This window comes from Aulonocara stuartgranti (assembly GCF_965226115.1).
Source record: "Aulonocara stuartgranti genome assembly, chromosome: 13".
Taxonomy (NCBI): domain Eukaryota; kingdom Metazoa; phylum Chordata; class Actinopteri; order Cichliformes; family Cichlidae; genus Aulonocara; species Aulonocara stuartgranti.
Window position 1 is genome coordinate 15124853 of NC_138949.1, and position 23770 is coordinate 15148622.

The 23770-nt window shown below is 40.9% G+C and overlaps 1 protein-coding gene across 2 annotated transcripts in view; it reads left to right on the forward strand.

Moving 5' to 3' along the window:
* The window catches only part of wdr27 (WD repeat domain 27), a 49953-nt gene extending 34809 nt beyond the window's left edge, over positions 1 to 15144 (forward strand). Inside the window, exons 24-25 of one of the 2 annotated variants that reach the window (XR_014280444.1) lie at positions 12279 to 14755; positions 14790 to 15144. Coding sequence is in view for 1 of the 2 variants with exons in the window: in XM_082556906.1 (XP_082413032.1) it covers positions 12279 to 12392 (114 nt within the window). In the remaining variant the exon portion in view is untranslated. Of the gene's footprint in view, positions 1 to 12278 lie in introns of both variants that reach the window. The other variant, XM_082556906.1, reaches the window with a different exon arrangement.
* The last annotated feature ends 8626 nt before the right edge of the window (positions 15145 to 23770 follow it).

Genomic DNA, 23770 nt, shown 5'->3' on the forward strand with positions numbered 1-23770 from the left:
CTTGGGACCCCCTCTGTTTAACATTTACATGCTCCCACTGGCACAGATTATAAAGAACAACAAAATAAACTACCACAGCTATGCAGATGACACACAAATATATATCACAATGTCACCAGGAGACCGAGGCCCTGTACAGGCTCTTGGTAAATGCATTGAGGAAATCAATGACTGGTTGTGCCACAATTTTCTCCAACTAAACAAAAACAAAACTGAAGTAATAGTCTTTGGCGCCAAAGAAAAACGATTACAGGTCACCAGAGAACTTCAATCTATACATCTAAAAACCACAAACCAGGCGAGAAATTTGGGTGTAGTGATGGATGCAGACCTAAACTTAGAAAAACACATTAAGACAATAACAAAGTCAGCTTACTATCACCTCAAGAATATTTCAAGGATAAAAGATCTGATGTCTCAACAGGACCTGGAAAAACTAGTCCATGCATTCATTTTTAGTAGGCTTGATTACTGTAACAGCATCTTTACAGGTCTACCTAAAAAATCAGTCAGACAACTACAGCTCATTCAGAACTCTGCTGCTCGAGTCCTCACTAAGACCAAAAAAGTGGACCACATCAGTCCAGCTCTGAGGTCTTTACACTGGCTACCTGTCCGTCAGAGGATAGACTTTAAAGTTCTGATGCTGGTCTATAAAGCTCTGAATGGTTTAGGACCAAAATACATCAGTGACCTGCTGACCCAGTATGAACCTTCCAGATCCCTCAGGTCATCTGGATCCGGTCTTTTATCAGTTCCCAGAGTCAGAACCAGACACGGAGAAGCTGCATTCAGCTTTTATGCTCCTTATATCTGGAACAAACTCCCAGAAAGCCTCAGATCAGCTGAAACACTCAGTTTATTTAAATCCAGGTTGAAGACTCACCTATTCTCAGCTGCATTTGAATAAAGCACCAAATCCACACTTTTAAGCTTAAATTTCAAAACTTACACTAACTACTGATCTTATCTATTTCTGATTTTATCTGTTTTGGTTTTATATACTGTTTTGTTTGTTTGTTAAGCTTAAATTTCAAAACTTACATTAACTACTGATTTTATCTACTGTTCTGATTTTATCTGTTTTGATTTTATATACTGTTTTGTTTGTTTGTTTGTTAAGTGGGTTTAGAGCTCTGGGTAGCTCCCCAGCTGGGTCTAGACTGGGTCTAGAGAGTATTTTAAATTCAGGGAATTTAAAATAGAAAGTAGCTCGTCCACAGAAGGACTGGTAGCTCCCCTTACGATAAGGGTTCAGATCGCGCGAACAGGTGTGGGATTAGAGCTCTGGGTAGCTCCCCAACTGGGTCTAGACTGGGTCTAGAGAGTATTTTAAATTCAGGGAATTTAAAATAGAAAGTAGCTCGTCCACAGAAGGACTGGTAGCTCCCCTTACGATAAGGGTTCAGATCGCGCGAACAGGTGTGGGATTAGAGCTCTGGGTAGCTCCCCAACTGGGTCTAGACTGGGTCTAGAGATTTTAAATTCAGGGAATTTAAAATAGAAAGTAGCTCGTCCACAGAAGGACTGGTAGCTCCCCTTACGATAAGGGTTCAGATCGCGCGAACAGGTGTGAAATGTGTGTGTTTAGTTAGTTTGTTTGTTTGCTTGTTTTAATTAATTTTAAATCATGCTTTTTATTTGTTTTTGTTTCTAATGTCTCTGTAAAGCACTTTGAATCACCTTGTTGTTGAATTGTGCTATACAAATAAATTTGCCTTGCCTTGCCTTGCCTAGATGAGCTCTTCTAAGCATCTGTTGAACCAGTTGTTACTCTCTTTGTGAAAATATCCCTCTTCTTTGTCTAAAGAGCTTGGAAAGAAAATGGTTCATCTTCTTCAGTTTTTAGAACTGAAGAAGCTTCTCGGATGAGAGGTGAAACATCTTCAAGAAACTTAAAGAAGTCCAGACGCTTTTCGTTCCAAGCTCTTTAGACCACGATGACCTGGATGACTGAGAACCTTTACAGACATGTCCCTCTTCTTTCTGACACTTGATCTTTAAGTTAAGGACCTTGTTCATCTAAACCTCAGTGAGTAATTTAGCAAACAAACTGAAGCCAGCTGATGCTTAAAGTGTTTTTGTTTGTGTTGCTTTTTTGCCTACTGATGCCTTATCAGTAATTTGGTTTAGCACATTGGAATTTTTTTCCTATAAAAGTTGTTAGTAAAGCGGCGGGGCCAGACGGTATCACCGGCCGTCTGCTGCGCTGCTGTGCTGACCAGCTAGCAGGTGTGTTCACTTACATCTTCAACGAGTCCCTGGCGAAGTCTGTGGTCCCCACATGCTTCAAAAGATCCACCATCATCCCTGTGCCCAAGAACAGCAAACCCTCATCCCTGAACGATTACCGGCCAGTTGCACTGACCTCGGTAGTAATGAAGGTGTTTGAGAGGCTGCTGAAGAACATCATCTCCTCCTCCATCCCAGACACCACAGCTCCACTGCAGTTCGCCTAGATCCAACAGATCCACAGAGGATGCCATCGCCCACGTCCTACACACCACTCTCAGCCACGTGGACAAGAAACAGGGTAACTATGTGCGAATGCTGTTTGTTGATTACAGTTCAGCGTTTAACACAATAGTGCCCTGCAGACTGTTCACAAAGCTGAGGGATCTGGGACTTAACAGCCGTCTGTGTGCATGGGTGTTGGACTTCCTCACTGGCAGAACTCAGGTGGTGAGGGTGGGCAGGTTCTTCTCCAACAGCATCACCATCAACACAGGAGCACCTCAGGGATGTGTCCTCTCGCCACTGCTCTACTCCCTCTACACTTCAGACTGTGTGGCCACCCATGGCTCCAACACCATTGTGAAGTTTGCTGACGACACAGTGGTGTTGGGTGCCATCTCCAACAACGATGAGGCGGCCTACATGGATGAAGTGAAGAATCTGGCATCGTGGTGCCAGGACAACCACCTCCAGCTGAACGTCAGCAAGACCAAGGAGCTGGTGGTGGACTTCAGAAGGGGTCAGCACAGAGACTACAAGCCCATTATCATCAATGGAGCTCCAGTGGAGAGGGTGCAGTCCTTCAAGTATCTTGGTGTCCACATCTCCTCAGACCTGACATGGGCTGCCCACATTCAGGTCCAGACCAAAAAGGCTAGGCAGCGCCTGTATCACCTACGACAACTGAGGAAGTTCAGGGTCTCTCCAAAGATCCTCAGGATTTTCTATACAGGCGCTGTGGAGAGCATCCTCACACAGAACATGACATCGTGGTTCAGGAACAGCTGTGTGAAGGACCAAAAAGCTCTCCAGAGAGTGATCCGTACAGCAGAACGCTGCTGCAGGATTGCTCTCCCCCCGCTTCAGGACACCTACACCAGAAGATGCCGGACTAGAGCAGCGCAGATACTGAAGGACCCGTCCCATCCTGGCAACAAACTGTTCCAACTTCTGCAATCTGGTAGAAGGTTCCGCATCTTCCGGGCAAGGACAGAGAGACTCAAGAGGAGCTTCTATCCCCAAGCCATCCGTGCCCTAAACACACACACCCGCCCTCTCACATCATCTATAATTGACTGAGACAAGACTCTTCCAGACACTAAACCAAGGCACAATGTACATTTCAATTCCTTTAATTTTAAATATGTTTATATTGTCTATCCTGTAAAATAGTCAGATATCTATTCATATTAATGTACAGAATTCACCTGCTTGCTGCTACTACTGCACATTCACCCAGTGTATATACTATATGTGTATATATATATATATATATATATATATATATATATATGTTCTTCCTCTACACCCCCCCCCCAATTTTTGCACATGTCGAGGAGCGTGTCAGGCTACATTTCACTGTGTGTTATACTTGTATAACTATGCATGTGACAAATAATAAAGAACCTAGAACCTAGAACCTAGTATCAGTTGTAGATAATTTTGTTTCTGTAGACATAAAATTTTCATTTTAATTACGAAAATTAAAGTTCCCCTAGTCCCCAGTCCCCCCTTCAGAAGGCATGTCAGTGGGTTTAGGGAGGTCCTAAAAGTATTCCCTGACTGCCTGACTATATCCTCAGTTGAATTCAGCAGCACCACACTTACACTGTACACCCTGTGAGGGGAGCTTCGGCTGCCAGTACCCATCAGCTGCCTCCAAAGTCCCACAGGCTAACCAAGCCCGATAGGACTCCGTCTTCAGCTTGATTACTGTGTCCACCATCAGGTTCAGGGATTTTCACCATGACACCTTGCGACCAAAACTCCTTGCAGCTGCCTCGGCAATGGAGGCGCAGAACATGATCCATTTGGACTGAATGTCCCCAGCCTCCCTCGGAATGCTGTCGAAGTTCTGCCAGAGATGGGAGTTAAAGATCTCCCAGACCAAGGCCTTTCCCAGACGTTTCCAGCTCACTGTTAGTATATATTTAGGTGTGCCAGGTCTTTCCAGCATCCACCCCTAACCCTCGATAGGTGATCATCAGTTGACAGCTCAGCTCCTCCCTTCACCCAAGTGTCCAGAACATATGGCTATGTATGATGCCATTACATAATCAATCACTGGCTTGATGCCACATGCACTTAAGGACATATTTATGTGCAAACATGGTGTTTATTTTGGACAAACTATGAGTTCCACAGAAGTCTAATAGTAAAACACCACCTGGGTTCAGATCAGAAAGGCCATTCCTCCCTTACACCCCTTCAGGTATCACTGTCATTGCCCACATGAGCATTGAAGTCTCCCAGAAGAATGACGGTGTGAAGGCGGACCCTCAAGAACCTCACCCAGTGACCCCAAAAAGTTAGGGCAATATACTGAGTAAGCTGAGGGGATATAAGAATACCCTCCTCTGCCGCCAATTCTCAATGAAGGCAATTCCAAAGGCTTGCATTGAGGTGAACCCAACTATAACTCAACCACACACACCATCTTAGGGTCTTTCCCCACCAGTGAGGTGACGTTCTATTTCTCAATAGCCAGCCTTGACAGTTGGGGATCAGATCGTCACGGGCCTCTGCCCCTGACTGCTGCTCGGCACACATTGCACCCGACCCATATGGAGCCTCCTGCAGGTGCTGGGCCTACAGGAGGGTGGGCCCAATTTGCTCCTTCGGGCTGCACCCGGCCAGACCCCAAGGCTCCTACAGCTCAGTCATTGGATGCTCCCCCTCTGGCTCCCTCCCCAGGCCTGGCTCCAGCTTAATATTAGACGAAAATACAAACGTTTTTAAATGATGATTTCATTTATCAAGGGAAAAATCAGCCACCAACCTGTCTCGTCGTATGTAAAATAATAAGTGGCCCTTTACAGGTATGGACTGAGACAAAAAAATCAGCCCTAGCATCTTTGGTCCAAGCAGGCCACCATGATTGGTCGCAAATGGTCCAGTTAAATATATGCACATAAAAATATTTGAAACTATCATTATGTGTATCAGGTTTTTTTTATCTGGTTGGTACAGTCGTTGGATTAGCACATCTTAGCTGATACTAGTTAAATAAAAAGTGTAGCTTTTAGTGCAACTGTATGTATATATAATAATCATACGCATACTGTATTTTGTTTCAATTTCAATTTGTTGGATTATTGATATTGAAAGTTTTTCTTTTCTATCAGGTTGTAAAGCTGTTGTTGGATTCGGACATCTTAGTAGCAGTGCATGCATGTGACAATAAAAAACTACTCTTTAACCGTTAGTCAAAGCGGTTATTAGCGGGAGACAGATCGATCAAAATATTGATAGTATTGATGCTCGCACTGGGATTGGATCTCTTTTGTTCTGTTAGGTAACTATTGTGAAAGGTAAAAATCACAGTGATTTTGTGGTCATTAATATGTGTTCAGAATATGCATTTCATGATGATTCATCTCATAATTCATGACATATTGTACTCCTCTACATAGGCTGTCTTCATAGGTTAAGTATTTATATCAGTATTAGTATTGGCAAAAGTGATCCTGTATTTACTTGGAATCGTACTGAAAATTGTGGTTTCACACATCACTAGAAGTCATTAATTTTACTTTAAAATTTGAATCTCTACTTTCCAACCATTTTCTTATCATGTTATTTAGAACTTCCTCCATCTCTTTCTCACTCTGTTGTTGAGACTGCTATCCCTTCTCCTGCACTTCTCTGTTTAGCGCCTCTTGTGACTACGAGGGGGTTGTTGCTGGTACTATTGCTGCTTATATGATTAATTTAATTTACTTAATTTGACATATATTGCACCATTTCACTTTTGTTTGTCCATCATTATCAGCGTCTTCAACAATAAACTCTACAAGGTGCATGAGTGCAATAGGGGCCAGATTTGATTGGGCAATCCAGTGTCACTAATGAACAAATGTGCTTCTGTTAGTGCTTGCATGGCCGGGGTGCAGCAGCCCCACAAGCCGGCCTGTAGCCTGTATAATTATCAACAAAGAAAAAAGAAATATTGACCCATCAGCCCACAAGTACGTTGGCCCACCAGGCAAATGCGTAGTATGCTAGATTACCAGTCCAGCCCTGCCCCCTAAACATAATAACTGGTTAACCACTTTGGCAGCAAAAACTGTAATCAAGCATTTGCAATAGCTGGCAATGAGTCTTTCACATCACTGTGGAGGAATTTTGGCCCACTCTTCTTTGCCAAATTGTTTTTATTCAGTGCAATTCAGTTATTAGATTTAGGGGTCGATTACTTTTCCACATATAGCCAGGTAGATTTGGATAGCTTTTTTCTTTAGTAAATAAAACCATAATTTAAAATTTAAAATGTATCTAATTTTACACTTTGTTTGATGATCTGAAACATTTAAGTGTAACAAATGTGCAAAAAAACTAAAAAATCACTAATGGCTCAAATACTTTTTCACACCACTGTATCTTACTGTAAGTTACTGGACCTCCTCGCTACACGTCTGGTCAGTTTCTGAGTCATACATCTGTTTTTGTTTTGTTTTTTGTTATAATCTACTGTCTTCTTTTAGAGTCTTTGGACTAAGTGAATGTTTTTGAACTCTGAGGTACTTGGTTCTCATTTGCACTTAGTCTGTTGGAGGTAGCGCAGAACCATGACCACTTGCTGACACAATCAGTTGTCTGCAAAACTTTAACACGTACGATCATCCAAACTAAGATGAACAAAGAGTGAGTCATATCTGTGACTTTTCATGCTAAGTGCTTTTCTTGTCTCTCTATGTCAGCTTTTATCATCTTTACTTTTTGCAGCCGGGCAAAAAAACCCCAGCTGTTGTCCCAGTAGACATTTTTACTGTATCATTTTTAATTTGTGGCCATTTGGCAGCTGTTACTCACACAGCAGGGATGGACTAGGATATAAAAGGATCCCTGGAGTTTTTCCCTGAGATGCAGCACAGTACGATCAGCACAATTACAGCTGTAATGAATAGCAATTCAATTTTATATCTTCGTGGTTGCAACTGCTGGTTGGAAAAAGTAGCACATTTGAGGACTCCAGTGAAATAAGATGCACTTTCTGATGCTGTTACATTATTATTTTATTAGTTTACAATGGTTTTTAGGTTATTTAACAGTAAGAATCATTGGTTGTTACTACCTATTTTACCTAACAGCACCACACAAACCAATATATGAGTAATTTTGGTGTGTCACAAATACCAATGATGTCAGCGCAACACTTTGATTCATGTACATTGTACACTCACAGCCACTTTATTAGGCACACTCTTCTAGCAGTGGGTTGACCATTATTTTGCTGTTAGAACTACTGCAGGCAGATTAAACAAGATGCTGGAAACTTTCCTGGGAGATTGACACGATAGCACAGTTGCTGTAGATTTGCCAGCTGCATATCCATATGCAAATCTCCTGTTCTGTCACATTCCAAAGGTACTCTGTTGGATGAAGTTTGTTTGAAGCTTCGTGATATGGTGCATAATTCTGCTGGAAGCAACCATCATAAGATGAGTACACTGAGATCATAAAAGAGATGACACAGGTGGAATGGAGCCTTCCTTTCATGTTGTTTACTTCAAATTTTGACCCAACCATTCAAACCTTGCAGCATAAATTGAGGAAGCAACATTTTTACAGTCTCCCCAGTTTTTGTGAGCCTAGCCTGTGTGTCGCCTCAGCTTCCTATTGTTAGCTGACACAAGTGCGGTCTGGGTGTGGTATTCAGCAGTTTCTCAAATACTCAGACCAAAGCATCTGGCACCAACAACCATGCCTCATTCAAGTAGACATGTTCAAGTCAACTTTAAGGTTGTGTTGTTTCTACTTGCCCATTGAGCTGCCCATTTGATTGGCTGATTACGGATGGATGGATGGATGGATGGATGGATGGATGGATGGATGGATATGTTTCCTCTTGACCTCAGACATTACCCCCTTCGTACTGTCGCAGCCAGAGAATAAATACAGAGGTGGACTGCTGTCTACTCCAGAATGTCACATTACAGTGAGACACAGACTGAGCTGAGACAGCCTGGCCTGTGTTCAGCACAGCTGGAACTGCAATGAACAGGAAGTTTCAAAGTCACAAGAGACATTTTTAAGTATCGAAACCTTTCACATGCATTAGACAGAACTTCTTCAGTTGGCTGTGGTCTTAGGTAATAATGGTGAACTTCCTTTGTCCCAGTACTCAAAATGTTAAGTTCAGATCTGTGAGTACAATCGGATTTCTCAATTTTTTCTATTTTCTCATTTTATGCAATTTTAATGTTTTAAAGATACACAGATATAAAGATTTACATTTAAAAAATATAAGGGTAAGCGGAGGATATAAAACATTATATTTTATATAACTACTTTCTTATATTCACCCAGATGGTATTGTCTGTTGTCTAATGTCTAAAAGGTTCTGAGTGTGAATATATCCATAAGTTACCAACTATTTATCACCACGAGCAACAGGCTATACATTTCTTTTATTGATCCCATGTCTATGTAAAGTCAAGACTGAGATAACCGTGGTGACCATCTGCCCCTTTTTCCATCTGTCATCTGGATCCTCCTTCAACTCTCAGCATGGTCACTACAGAACATCTTGCTATGTTGGCGTTTGTGAAATTTGTGCTCCACAGCTGATGAATGGCATCCTCTGGGAGGGGAAAACACATTGTTCGCCATATTATCAAATCCTTAGCATTTGTTCATACCGGTTTCTATAGACATATACTTTCTGTCATCCAGAGTGCCAAAATTTGACTCACCATTGAAAATCTAATCCACATTGCTTTCTCAATCGGCATTTTTATTCTGGCTTTGAACTGTTGATTTGTGGTTTCTTTTCCGTGGTGTTGAGCCAGTTGCTAACAATAAATTATGCAACATGCGTGACAAACCATGCAATGGATTTTCTGATCTTACTCAGAATTCCTAAAAAGTTTGGACTTGGACTTTGTTCAACCAAACCTCAAAACAAATGAACAAAACTCTCAAATGGAGCCTCAGGTTATGTGCGTAAGGTTATCTAAAATTCCACAGAAATCAAACTTGATGAAAACTATGTCTGTCTTGAAAATGAAGCTGTAATGTCAGCCAAATCTGTCATGACCCACAATGACTCCTTTCTGTGTTTCTATAGTAAGTCAGTATTTTTAACAAAAACATCTGATACCAAAGGTCACATAAAACCTTCAGCTACCCTTATTATGTGGGCTTGTTTGGGGCAAAATAAAAGTTTAAGGTTGCAAAGATGTAATGTGTTGGATTCCTTTGGACTTTTCTGTGTTTATCTCTTAACACTACATGCTTACATTGGTGTATTATCACAGTAACAGTGGTTTTGGATCAGAGTTGATCCAAAACCATGGTTGCTACTGTAGCTGTCGTCTAACTCTCATAAGTTTTAGGTCAAGGATGTCAAACTCATTTTACATTGTGGACTGTATACAGCCCACTTAGCTCTTAAGTGGGCTGGAACAATATAACTCCCCTTTCTGTTAGTGTAAAAAAACCTAACTACACATTTAATCCCTAAGAAAATTAAAATGAAGTGCAATTTTAACAATAAGTCTCAGTTTTTCTATATAATTACAAAATCTTGCCTAATTGTGCCACAAATCTGCCATATTAAAGAAATATGTCAGAAATAAATGTGTAAAATGGCAGTAAATGTTCTAGTTGTTCATTCCTCAGTTAAGTCCTGTAATAATAAAGTAGAAAGTTGTTAACTGACTTTTTTAACTTTAACTGTTAACTGTGACCCAACTGGAAAAGTTGGAAATGTCTACAGTTGTGAACAAAAAATGAAAATCAGGAATTCTTCTTTCTTTTTTTTGCTTTACTTTGGTGCAATATGAATGGCCATGGTGGAGGTTTTTTTTTTTTTTTTTAGGAAAAGCTATAAAACCTATAAAAATACAGTTCACATTTTCCAAAGCCTTCCAGTGGGCCAGATTGGAGTCTTTCCTGGGCTGATTCTGGCCCCCGGGACTTATGTTTGACATCCCTGTTTTAGGCTTTTCAGCTGCCTGGGAGCAAGAACCAGACAGCCTGGCTGTTGTTGATTAAGGTCACTGAGGTGGACGTCATGGTGTACAAAGACTCACGATCACATACTATGCATATTTAGATGTAATATGTTTGTGCTCACTGGGTTGCCTTTATGAGGAAGTTAACTTGTCTCTGGGATTCACACTCGCCAGGAATTCTTTAATGTGTCTATAGAAGAGAAACTGCAACTTTCACCCTTCAAAGGAAGAATGCATCCAGCCCAGTTTAGTGTGTTTGAGTCATCCTCAGACCTCAGCTATTGTGACTCCCTTTCCCAGCACAGGCATCTGTTTGCTGGTAAAGGATTATTTCTCCTGCATAAAACCTTTTTAGTACAAGGGAAAAAATGTTGGACCATTGTTGTACCAAATGTGTTTTTTATCACAACTTGGCAAATCATTGTTTGCCAAGATTCCTGATGTTATCATGCTTTTAAAAAAGATGCTGTCTTTACAGCCACCTCAGGTCTAGATATTCACCATAGGTAAAACTCCCTGATGGAGTATTCCCATTTTGTAAAATGTTGGGTTTTTTTGATTGGTTCTTTGTTTTTCTCCACTTACCTACAAAGGTGTCATATAGAAGATGGACATACTGTGACATCATCCATTGGTTAGGGATGGACCTAACCAATGTTTTTAGTGTCATCATTGAGGTTTTTGAAACATGGAACGTAACTGGTGGATCTTACTGGACACACTCACTGGTCGCTATTTGTCAATCACATATGAGTCATTATTATCTTGTTGCCCTTTAAGACTCTAGAGGACACCATAATTTACTAAATTAACACCAAGGTCAGAAAGAACTGAACTAAAAAATGAAAGAGAACTGAACAATTAAGAACATCAACTCATCATGTAGATGTTTACTGAGGGTGAAAGGTCAATGTGAACCTAAGGTTTGTTTTACCCCTGACTTCTATACAACAAGATCTCTTTCTTTTCTTTTCTTTTTGTCAAGCCAGAGGCGTCAGGCACCTTAGCATTCACTTTCACTTTTCAGGCCCCGGAGGCCGTGACTTTATATAAAGACTATGCTCACTTGTCCTTTAAGACTGGGTGGTAAAAATAAACTTGGGTTGAAGTGGCATGGAATAGAGGTTATAACAGCTGTTTGTGAGTTATCTTGAGTTATTTTTCCATAATATGGTATACTTTTAAATTCTGAACAATTGCACATGTAAAAATGTGCTATAGGTCTCACTGCAAAGCCCACATAGAGGGTTTCCCACTGCTTCTGACGGACTGTCAGAGTGCTGAGGTAATGCTTCCTCAGCCTCATCTGCTCTCTTGGCTGATAGAGACATATGATTCACTGTGTACGTCTCACTAAAAATTGTAGTCAAGCATTGATCGTCTGTATTTGTGCTTGTCTGTGTGCAGCCTGCACATGTCATTAAGTGTGTAGTGTGTGCGTGTGTGTTTGCCTACAGGGTGTGGATTAATGCTAGTTTATTGTTGTGTTGTTGTGTGGGTGCCTTATTAATCTCCAAATGTTTGACTCACTGAGAGTATTGCTGGCAGGAACCTCAATCTCCTTGTTTGAATAAACAAAGTTATATAACAGAGTTAAGGCCTGGCAACATGATGGTTTTTTGTTTTTTTTGGGGGGGGGGGTAAATGGCAAGTATGGAAAATCAAGAATTTTGGTGGGGAACACAGAATGGTCTTGACCTCAATGGTGCTCTTCTTCTTCGGGGATCTAGGTGTGCCGTTATGAAACTCTGTATTCTAAATAGAGAGGTGGTAAAAAGAAGAGTGATGTCTGACACGGTTTTAGAAAAAAAGTGTGCAAAAATAAAAGCGTAATATGATGTCATGCTTTTTCTCTTTTCTTCACAGCTGCTAACTGGGACCCTGGATGGGAAGCTCAGGCTGTTTAAGTCTAGCAGTGGCTCTTCTTTGTCCTGTGACACCAGCACTGCCGTGCACAGTGTCCTCAACAAGACTGTGTAATTACAGCTGGCCCCTGCAGAACCCATGCAGGTTTTATTAATGCAGTCCCAAGTGGGATTTTCATTGGGAAAGAAGAATTTAAACGTTTTCTTTTTTTGCTCTTGGTTTAATGAAAAACAGGTAGAGTTATATAAAAATGTTCTCTTGTGTGTTCTTCCTCGGTGCTTAAAATTGTCAGTAGAAACCAGCCATTTCAGATCATTCGTCTTTGTTAAACTTCCTGCCCATGCTTCCAGCGCATTTCTTATTTAAAGGGAGCACGCTGCTTTCTTTGAACTCATTTAGCTGCATTTTTGTGATGCACGATTTAGTCAATTAAACATAATATCGCTAAATTTGCCAAAAACAATTATTATTAGCAGTTTTTCACATCTGTTGCACATTCTGAATGGTCAAGCATAACGTTTAGTTTGTTCAGTATGTGGAACAGATGTACTTCTTATATCGCTGGCTGTGACCTCCACTTAGCAGATCAGCACGTAGAGCTATGACATCAACTGGGTGCAACCACTTTGGCTGCCAGACACACAGATGCTCCTACTGTTCATACTGATGCACCCATCTCCATTGTTTGTGCTGGATGTTTAGTCCTTTCTACCTTAGTCACAACAAACTGTCAGGTACTCTAATACATAGTAGAGGATATAAAGGCTCAATGTGAAATTTGTTCAAAAATTGTTGAATTTGTTGAAAAATTGGTTTGCAACAACACTATTTACAAAAAAGCTGGCAAGCTTAAATTTCTAAGGTTTCCCATTTGATGCAAGATTCCAGTTTATTTTCTGTGAGCTTTTTAAAAACACATTTGTGATGTTACAGTCTTGTGCCAAAATAGATTCAATTCATTCTTCACCTCAAAATTCTACAAAACAATTTAAATCTATTAAAAATATATTAAAATATAACATGTATATTCTGAGCCTTTGCCATGACACTCTGAACTGAACTCAGGGGCATCCTGTTTCTGCTGATCAGCTTGATTGGAGTCCACCTGTGGTAAATTAATTTGATTCAACATGAAGGTACGCACCTGTCTACATAAGGTCCCATAGTTGACAGTGCATGTCAGAGCACTAACCAAGCCATGACGTTTAAGGAATTTTCTGTAGACAGAGGAGAAGGTCCAGAAGGACAACCATTTCTGCAGCACTCCAGTAATCAGACCTGTGTGGCAGAACAGCCAAACAAAAGCCCCACCTCGGTAAAAGGCACATGACAGCCAAAAAGTCTGCCCAAAAGCACCCTAAGGACTCTCAGATCAGAGAAACAAAATTCTCTGAAACAAAGATTAAACCCTTCGGCTTGAATGCCAAACATCATGTCGGGAGGAAACCAGCCACTACTGATCCCTTGGCCAATACCATCCCTACAGCAGAGCATGGTGGTGGCAGCATCATGCTGTGGGGATGTTTTTCAGCAGCAGGAACTGGGAGACCAGTCAAGATCAAGGGAACGATGAATGCAGCAATGTACAGAGACATCCTTGATGATAACCTGCTCCAGAGCGCTCTGGACCTCAGACTTGGCTGAAGGTTCAGCTCCAAACAGGACAACAAACCTAAGCACACAGTCAATATAACAAAGTAGTGGCTTCAGGACCACTCTGTGAATGTCCTTAAATGGCCCAGCCAGACCCCACTAAGTCTCTATTCTTTTGTGTCATTCTTATATCTCCAAACAAGGTGACAGATTAATATGTTTTCTCTTACATTGATTTGGAAATAAAATCAAAAAGAATTTTTGAAGTCACAAAGTCATCAATCCTATATCGCATGTCCTCTTAGGTTCAACATTAAGATATTCTTTCTATCTCAAGTTTAATACCACAGTTTATTGCTAAGTAACGTTTCCTGGTGATGTTTAATTTTCTTTGGAAAAACAGTCTCCTGCTCTGCTGCTCCTGTCACCTCCACCATATTATAAGCCTTAACTCAGTCTTCAGACAGAAAGGAGGAATGCTCATCCCCCATCTGCAGGGGGACATAATTTCAAGCATCACTCATCCCCTGTCCATTAGGAAAAGATATCAGAGTTGACGCATTATGTGATGGCGCTAAATCCACTGATAGTATGCTCAGTCTTAACTTCCTCAGACTGTTTTCCAAAAACTGCTCATCTGTGTCTTGTCCCCTGTCCAGTATTCTGTATTTGATTTACTCTGCCCTTTTTGGACTGCTTACTTTAATTGATACCAAGGCAGGCTGTCTGTGAGGATGTGCAGTGCGATCCTCAGCTAGATCATGAAGTATAGCTTTGAAGTTGCACAGTATCAGCTGCCAGATATGGATAGGATTTATAGGGTGGTACCTCTTGCTTTGTCATGCATTACATTATGTATGTACTGTGTGTGTGTGTGTGTGTGTGTGTGTGTGTGTGTGTGTGTGTGTGTGTGTGTAGGTGCGTGTGTTTATGCCACAAAGATAGGTATGTACTGGCAACGCTGCATTTTCCCTGTCACGGTGAGCTTTAGTGTTCCTGCAAGTAGGAGACACTTTTTATCGGAGCAGAACGATAAATTGTCTTTGGGGTAAATTTACGCAGCCATGTTCTTTCTCTATTTTCGTCCTGGAATGTGTGTATTCAGTGTCTTTCCTTGAATTAATTAACCTGAATTCAGTGAGCATGTGCTCTCAAAACAAAGTAATATATTGCCATATGTGCAAATCCTTTGTCTGTGTGAGGTCATTTTGGGTCCACTCCCTTCATCGAGCTCACCACTAAAGAATGAAGTACACTTGAAAATAAAAAGGACTTCAATAATATCCACACCCAAACATTATGAGTGTCCAACATTCAATCTCTCACAGTCTTTTGTCATTGAAACTGACAGAAAGAAGAACTTTGTCTCCAGCTTTGGAATTATTAGATGCTGGATATGACAGCACTGAACATGGTGTAACGCTGGAGGAAGATATGCAGAGCCCTCAGCATAATATACAAATGTGTAGGTGTCGTTCCCCGCTATGTGGTTTGGTGGTCTTTTGGCTCGCTGGTCACAGTCTCATCAGCACTCTGAACACATTTCCCTTGGGTCATAATGAGGCACGTGAACTTTACTGATGATCTACAGACTCGTGAGGATTTCTGCTCTTTTGTTCTCAAGAGTTCAAAGCTAAGGGAGTGGACACGTGTCAAAAACTGCTGTTCTGCTCTCTCAGTTCATTCCAGTATAAGCAAAGCTAACGGAACAACGTATAATGTTCTATAAATTGTGCCAAAGAAATCCAAACTGATGATATCTGTAATGATTTATATTCTATACGTAAATTACAGGAAAAATAACTGAGATTCAGCTCATACGCAATCTATTTAATGAGAGTCTTCAAATGTTCAGACACTAATGATGGTATCAGTCATCGAGCATCAGTGTGCTACAGTGGAAGCAACGATACAACCATAAGCTGTACATAAAAGATGGAAGTAGCTAACGTGACCTTTATGCATTATGTTAGCTACTTCCATCTTAGTTTGTTCCACCTGATAATGGCATTTTGGCATCTTCTTGAAACCAGAGGTGGCTCAGACTGAGAAGCCAGCAACAGAGGATTCTCATACGGAAGCAATTTGGGAATCACAAATAGCTACGTCTGGAAACATAACCCAATTTATCTTGTAGTTTACTCTGTGTGATTATAATTTACAAAATGAACATAATTCTCTATTAAATAAGACGCGCAAACTCGCAATTTAGATCAACAACTCACTGGGAAAATATTTCCTGAGGAGATAAATCAAGCAAGAAGTAGGGTCAGTTTCTCATACAATTCTTTTCAAGTAGACCTCTTTTTCACCTGCTGTTGACCATTATAAGGACAAGCAGGTTCGTGACACTTATGGATTGACTATACTTGGACCAGCATGTTACTTCCATTGCTTTTTAGCCTGTGGGGACAACATCCATACATCCATTTTTCCTACTTATGTGGGTCCAGATCACCATGGCAACAGCCTAAGCAGAAATGCCTAGACCTCACTCCTCCCGGCTATCTCACCAGCAGTTCTGGTGGGACACCCAGAACACCAAGGTGTTCCCAAGCTAGTCAACAGTCGTAACTTCACCAGCGTGTCCTTGGTCTCCTTCTGCTAGGACATAATTGAAACACTTGAAACACAAGGTGCCCAGGAGTCATCTGACAGATGCCCAAACCATCTCAACTGGCTCCTTTCCTTGTGGAGGAGTTGCAGCTCTGATCTGACACTCTCCAAAATGGCCAAACTTCTCATCCTTCCTCTAAGGGAGACCTCAGACTAGCACGGCGTAACCTATTTGTGAGTCACCCCACCACATTGACAAACTCTGAAGTCTTATCAAAGTGAACCAATCAATGCTCATTAACATGGGGGAGGGAAAAGAGGGAAGATTATTGCTAATGGTGTCAATGCTAGAAGGCTTGTTTTTGATCACCCGTGTACGGTACTTTACGTCGTTTGTGTAAAACAACAAGCTATGGCTGTTCGGAGTCCCTCAGCCAAGTCAAGAACATTTTTGACTTTGACAACACCCTTCCTGAAAACCATCTAGTATGAGGCCCTGAGTACATACATTAGTTCATGCATCAGATATAACATGCTGTGTAGTCGCTGCGCTCTGCTTCTTCTTTTGTGGTCCACAAATTACAGATTCTATTTTGAACGGTGCAGCGCATGTCCCAGCCTAACCCCTTCTGACTGCAACATTCAAGGTAACTGTAAATAACGACCATGAAAGATAAGGTTTAAAGTCACTAATAAATATTGGTGAAATATCCCGATGGAGCCACACAGGAAGACAGACAAGCAATTAGCGTCTTTACTGTACTTGACTCTGTCCTGAGCAGCTCTGGGCTGCGTTGTGCAGACAACAACGGAAATACAGATTATTACCAGATGGTGTCATCCAAGGTGCGAGGCATAAACATTGAAACCCTTAACACTCTGATAAATCAACACGAGACCCTTGCGGAGTTAGCGGGATAAATGGGAAAAACAGGAGCACGTAACACAGGATTCCAGATCCGTGAACAAACCCTGTTGAGGTAAAATGCATTCAAATACTGTTGATCGTTCAAAAAGGTAAACATAACATGAAATCCAGAGGTGTCATAATGGCCTTAAAACAAGAACCTCCTCGCTGAGCGCACAGTATTTATAAGGTTAAGGCACTTCGTCAGCTCCATTAAGCCGAGGCGCAAGGGTGAGATAAGATGATAGTTTGGCAAGTAAGTATAAACCATCAAGTCTCTGCCCATTTCTCAGGTTCATCAAACTAAACTCTAACCTTTCGCTGAACAAAGATAGCATTTGAACATTAACCTCTACCATTAGTGAATTCCTTTGTTTTTATGGCTGAATTTATTTCCTTAAAGAGGCAATTTTATGTTTTCCTCTTTAATCATGTTTAAGTAAGCTGGGAAATTACCAGCACATGTGCTTGAGCTCCATTTCAGTGCATATGTCTCTATGTAGCCTGTTAATCTGTCATTTTTTTTAATATTACTATTGTTACATAACATTATGCTCTGGTTCTTAGAGTTTTACTCTTGCCATAAAACAAACAATGGGAAAGCTTTGAAGAGGAAGATGTGATCAATATTTCTGCTCCAATTTAATGTGCCGGCAGTGTTTGAAAACACATCAAAGTAAGAGATATTAAAAAACACACATACATACATCATGTGTCATCCTTGCGAGCCTAGTTTTAAGCTTATGTGGTTGCCAACTAGCCGTGGCTTTCACCTGTCCGGGTAACTTAAATCTGTGGAAGAAAGTAAGTATATGGCAGAATTTCCATTTCATAAGGTGAAAGTTTTCATACCCTCGAATGAACTCTGGTTCAGCAGAAGTGAAAACATCTCAGAACTGAATTTTAGATGGTTTTTGAAGGAAACTGTAGCTGCGTCACACTAACTCACCTCAAATGTTTAAAGCTTTCGGTGTACAGACAGAGTCAGGTTGCCAGCGATGAAACCTGGAGTCAATAATGAGCAGGAAATTCTCTTCTGGAACATTCCTTCTAGCTGCACCGACCCTCGGTGTATGATTCAGTGATTTATTTTTTTTCTGTTATATCAAAAACCAGCATGCAGCACATTCTCCCCTCCACTTGACGGATTTGTTGCTTTCAAATTAGGTGTTAAAACAATGAAGTTATTGTTTAAAACCACATACGTTTGTTGCCTTTTTCATAAATCGAATTTATCTCCGTGTTTCTTCGCTCAAATACCAAATAGATTTATTACCTGTGGCTCATAAAGCAATTCACAATATATGCAAGTTTTCCATACCTTTCAAACATCTTTGTTGGTGAACTCGGGCCTTGACATTGCTCGCAATTCCTCATTTTTACACGCAGCACACAACAGGTAATAGCATGAGATACAGTTTCATTCCTGGAAGTAGTCCCTCTGGTTTAGGTGAGGATGCTGCCTCATCACAGCGTGCAGGAGTCAGGACTCACAGCGCTGTTGATGTTCCTACATTTTGCCCGGTCACATAAAGCATGTTCCCGTAATGTCCGAAAAAACTGACTGTTTGTAAAAGATGACTTGACTGGAGCATTTTCAGTGCTGCCCTCTTGATGAAAAACCAAGGACAATTAATGCTCATAAGACTGTCACAAGGAGGCCTCCTGTGAACCACTTTGTTGTCTGTATTATAAAACCACTATCTAAATAAATGGATAGAAACTGCATGAACTGCTTCTCAAATCCATCAAGTTTGGCAACGTGGGCCAAAGTAAGCTTTAAAAGGCTCATATTTCCTCCACAAGTACACTACTTCTACTACACATGCGCAAAGGTACACACAGGCCAGTTAGGAGTGCAACCACAATCAATATGTTTGGCTCATTCCAGCAGAGCACTTAAAGACTGCCATCCTAATTCACCCTATGTATATGGTATGCCAAGAGAAGGTATGAAGTACAGTTACAACTTCTGAAGTCTCTGCAAATCTCTGCTGCATGCACGTATTAGTGCAAACAACATGGTCGACTAATAAGTTTCCTGTTCCAGCAGTTTATTTGCTCCTTGGTGACAGGAGTGTGACAATTGTCAGTTTTTAGCATTTGGGGATTTTTTTCTGTAGATTTACATTCAGAATTCTGGTTATAATGTCTCCGGTTGGCTTCAATTGTCAGATCTGGAAGATGAACGCATCTTTTTGGATATAGCCTGAAGTCTAGAGAGGTTCAAGGCTGCTGTGCATGTGTGAAAATGGCTACTGAAAGAAGAACAGTGGTGAGCAGTGACCTGTACTGTAACAACCAAAAAAGACAATAAAACCCTGCGTGGTGCTCATGTTCCTGTTTTTCTGTGTGGCATGTTTACCATCCTCCTTTGCAAAAATATCGTGTAGTCCAGTTTTTGATTACTCAAACTTTTAAATTACTGGTCAAGGGGTGGATTTTTTTTAAATTGTAGTTATTAAATGTTCCGTGGGTACATAAAAGCAGGTTTCTTTTTTGTGTCATGAAACTGTAACTGTCAAAGCATCAAAATGAAAAGTATAATATGAAACTTTTAAACTGTAAGGAAGTAAAACCATGGAGCGATATAAATGAAAAATGGAAGCCATGAAATATTGTGCTATCTACTCTCCAACACTTCTACAGGATGCCTTGTTGTGATGTATGTACTTTACAGTACTCAAAAACTCAAACCTTTACTTACATTTTACGTCCCTGAGCAACTAAAATGCAGGATGAGTTTGTATCGGCACTGAAGCTTCAGCTATGCTGCAGCACCTTCTGTGCCCAGGGACCCAAGGCCAAAGCTCCTCCTCCTTTCCTCTCCGCTGAAGAGATCTCACTCTCACTTTGTTCACTCTCTCACACAAAACTCCTCTTAGTTCTTGCATTAGCTGTCCATACCTACAATCTTTTTTGTTGTTGTAGGTTTTACATTGCTGCTCCCTGTAGATTTCTTAGTCACTCTTGCACAAGTCTTCTGTAAAAAGAACTCATAATTCTCACAGTTCTTAGGCTCTCATAAATTTCCAGTAAGAGATCTTACTGTTCTGCTATAACTCCACACATCCCATCAGCTCAAAGAGGAAAATGGGAATCTGGAAGTCATTACCAAATGATTGCATCTAAGTAATGAAAATGCATTTGTGAGAAAAGAGAGTGAAAGCAAAATGGGGATTGTTCTTGTAATCACTCGATTATTAACCTAAATGTAGGGAAGTGTGAGTCAAAGTAAATTTAGGGAAACACTGCTATTACTTTCTCTTTTCCCCCCCTTTTTTCTTTCATTCTTTGAAAGGATGTCATGTTTATTTGAAGTTCAGTACTCAATGCCAAACTTGTATTTGAGACCTGCAATTTGGGGACGTTTTGCCTGCGTTCGAGTCCAATGGTTCAAATACACATCTGGGAATAAGTCTTAACCCGCTGAGTTGACCGAGGCCGGGTTACATCACTGCGACAAGCAACGCTGCATAAAGCTGGCAGCGTTGGGCGCTCGCTAAACATGAGCAACCAACAGGCGATTAATGGGGCCGTCACAGCCTGCCATCCTTCAACGGTCCTGCAGGCAACAAAGGAAGTAAACAAGATTCCCTCTGTTCATCCTTCCGCTTAGGATGTTGGCTGAGCACACAAACAAAGGCCAGAACCATCTGATTTTGCTCTTATTGTTTCAATACAATTTAAAAGTTGCCCGGATCCACTTATGATCCCAAGCATAATATCATGCAGGAAACATTCTGTTGTGCAGGATTTACAAATCGTGTGTCAACAAATCCCACCCACACAGGTCACACGTAAACCTTTGGGAGGAGAACAAGTCAAACACTGGCTATCTCACTTTGATGCAATGTCTGCTCTAAGCCAAGGTATGTGAGCCATTCTTACTTGAAAACTGGCTATTAAAATGCTTTGAAAGCAAACTTGTGGTGTCACGTAATGAAACCAACTCTGTTTTTGTCTTGTCATGTCAGATTCTTTGCAGCTGCTGGCCTTTCAAGCGATGACTGCATAAGCCATGCTCGTTATAGTATCAGTCCCTGTTTGCTCAGAGATACAGGGTGACCAGCAGGCAGCATTAGCATGTCACTGCACAGTTCGAATTTCCCTCAAAGCCCAAAAGTCAAAACTGGAAGTCTTGTGACGTTATAATACAGTGATTAATGGTGTGCACACACGTCTTTGAGTGTTTTCCACAGTCTTCTTGCTCTCCTGTTGACTTCTCAATTGCTTCACAAAACCTATGAGAACAATTCATAGAGCTCTGTTTTGTTGCCCAAATCCCTGTTGGGCAACTCAAACGTTGTAAATTACTACATGTTAAAATTCATCTCAGTGTGAGAAAAAACTTTTTTCTTTTCCTTTAGGGATGAGATCTGAAGTGAGGACATTTTTAGAAACCCAAAAGTTTATCATTTTTAAGAGTTAGGATCTATTTCTGTACAAGACCTACATTTTCCATAGCTTTTCTGTTGCCCAGATGTTTGATTGGTGGGTTGCTGTGTTGTGGCCCTATACGTCGCCAACGGTGTAAACCGTAAAGCTTTTCATCAGGTCAAGTAGGAAGACACGTTTTGTCTAAAGTGTAAGGAAAGAAAATAAAGCAGAGCTCACAAATGTTTATACGGGCAAAAAACAAATGAAGTCAGTGACAGTCACTGAACCGTGTTTGGCACAGAAAGCAAGACTGGAAACTGCTATTGTGTGAACACTTGAAGACAACAAATGCAACTGCACATTTACGCTGTGCCGCTGAATTGCTTTGAGCAGCGATATTAGCGCTTTTGGCTAAATACTAACATCCTCCCAGTCACACCACTTATATCCTGATCTTAAACTACAGCCTCTTCCTGAAGTGCAGTCAGCAGACAGTGTAGTCAGACAGTGCAGTCAGACAGTATAATTGTGTACACCTGCATATTTATGACTGGATCATGCTTGCCACTCAGTTGTGACTGAGCCAGATAAAGCTAATTAGCCTATAAAAGCGCAACTTCCAAGCTCTGCCTGAACTCGCTTCATTTTAAGGTAAATGTGGTTTTCCAGCTTGTTTCACTAAGAAGGGCGTGTGCTATCTGTCCTGCACTAAATCTGTTTGATTCTATATTTAAGTATAAAGTTTCATTCAAGAGTCTGCAGCTGAAATGCAGCTCTAGATCAGGCATACCTTACTGGAGATGTGAGCAGCCCCAACTATAGAAATCTGTGAAGTGCACATTAAATGCATAATAATGATAGTAGCATCTCACCCCCCCCCCCCCCCCCCCCCCCCCCCCCCCCATCTCTCAGATATTGAAAGACACACTATACATTATAGTGCAACTGTCATGCAAACAGAGCCCTCATTGCATTTGGGAGATTATGCAACCTTATTTTACAATGCCAGTCATTCCGGCCAAATGTGTTTCATTGGGATTACTCAGCTTTTTGGCGCGATTGTGCTAAAGGGGATATTTAAAGTAAATCTTATGAAGAATAAAAGGGCGCAATCTACCTTCAGCATTCCTAAAACTGTTGTATTTTACAGAAATTTTGAGATTTGCATGTTACATGTGTCACTCTCTCCAGTTCTCAGTACTTTAAACATTTTGGGTGCCAGATTTCCTTTTAAGACTACGATCCTGAGTCACACTGAACTTTTTTCTTTCTTTCGTTCTTTTTTTAAAACCTCCACGGTGAAGTCACAGCTTGGAGAAGAGAACTGGAAACTATTGTTGTTTATCAGCCTAACTGACATCCATCACCTTCATTTCTTCTTTCCTTCCAGATCTTTGGTGTTTATAGCCTTAATAGACGAATCTGCATTAACGTTTGATCTCTGTTGTTTACTAGGTAAGCACTGGATGTTAATGCGGTCCAACTGACCCAGAAAATGATGCAAAAATGTTGAAAAAAGAACCACTGATGAAAAACCTCTCACCCTTCTTTTTCTTCGTTTCTTTCTTCATGCCAATTTCGTCCAAACAAATATGGCATGGATACAGACACGCTACCTATTCTTCTCTTCTCCCTTGTAAATACAGAATTTTGAAATTTAATTTCCGCTGTTTAAATCTGCCCTGCAGTAGCTCCGTACTTATTAAAGAGATGCCTAGAATGCCAGTAAACTGTTTTTGTGCCATTTCCCACCACCCTAGTAAAACCTCATTACTTTTAAGCCTACTACCAATAAAAGAGGGAATCCAGGTTTTAGAAATTAAAGGTGGTATCACTTAGAAAAGTAAATGGAATAAAATGTTTAGCAATTTAGATACAGCTTCAGTAGAACTAACTATATATTTCTCCACAGAAGACACTAAAACATTTTTTGAACCACAATTAATAAGTCTGTGGTGTATTTTCTGCTCCTAAGAGGTTTCTTCTGGTCACTTCATCCACCATCCTTACCATGCTCTTGAGTGTCTGACTCGGAGCTGCAGTTTCTAATATCTTT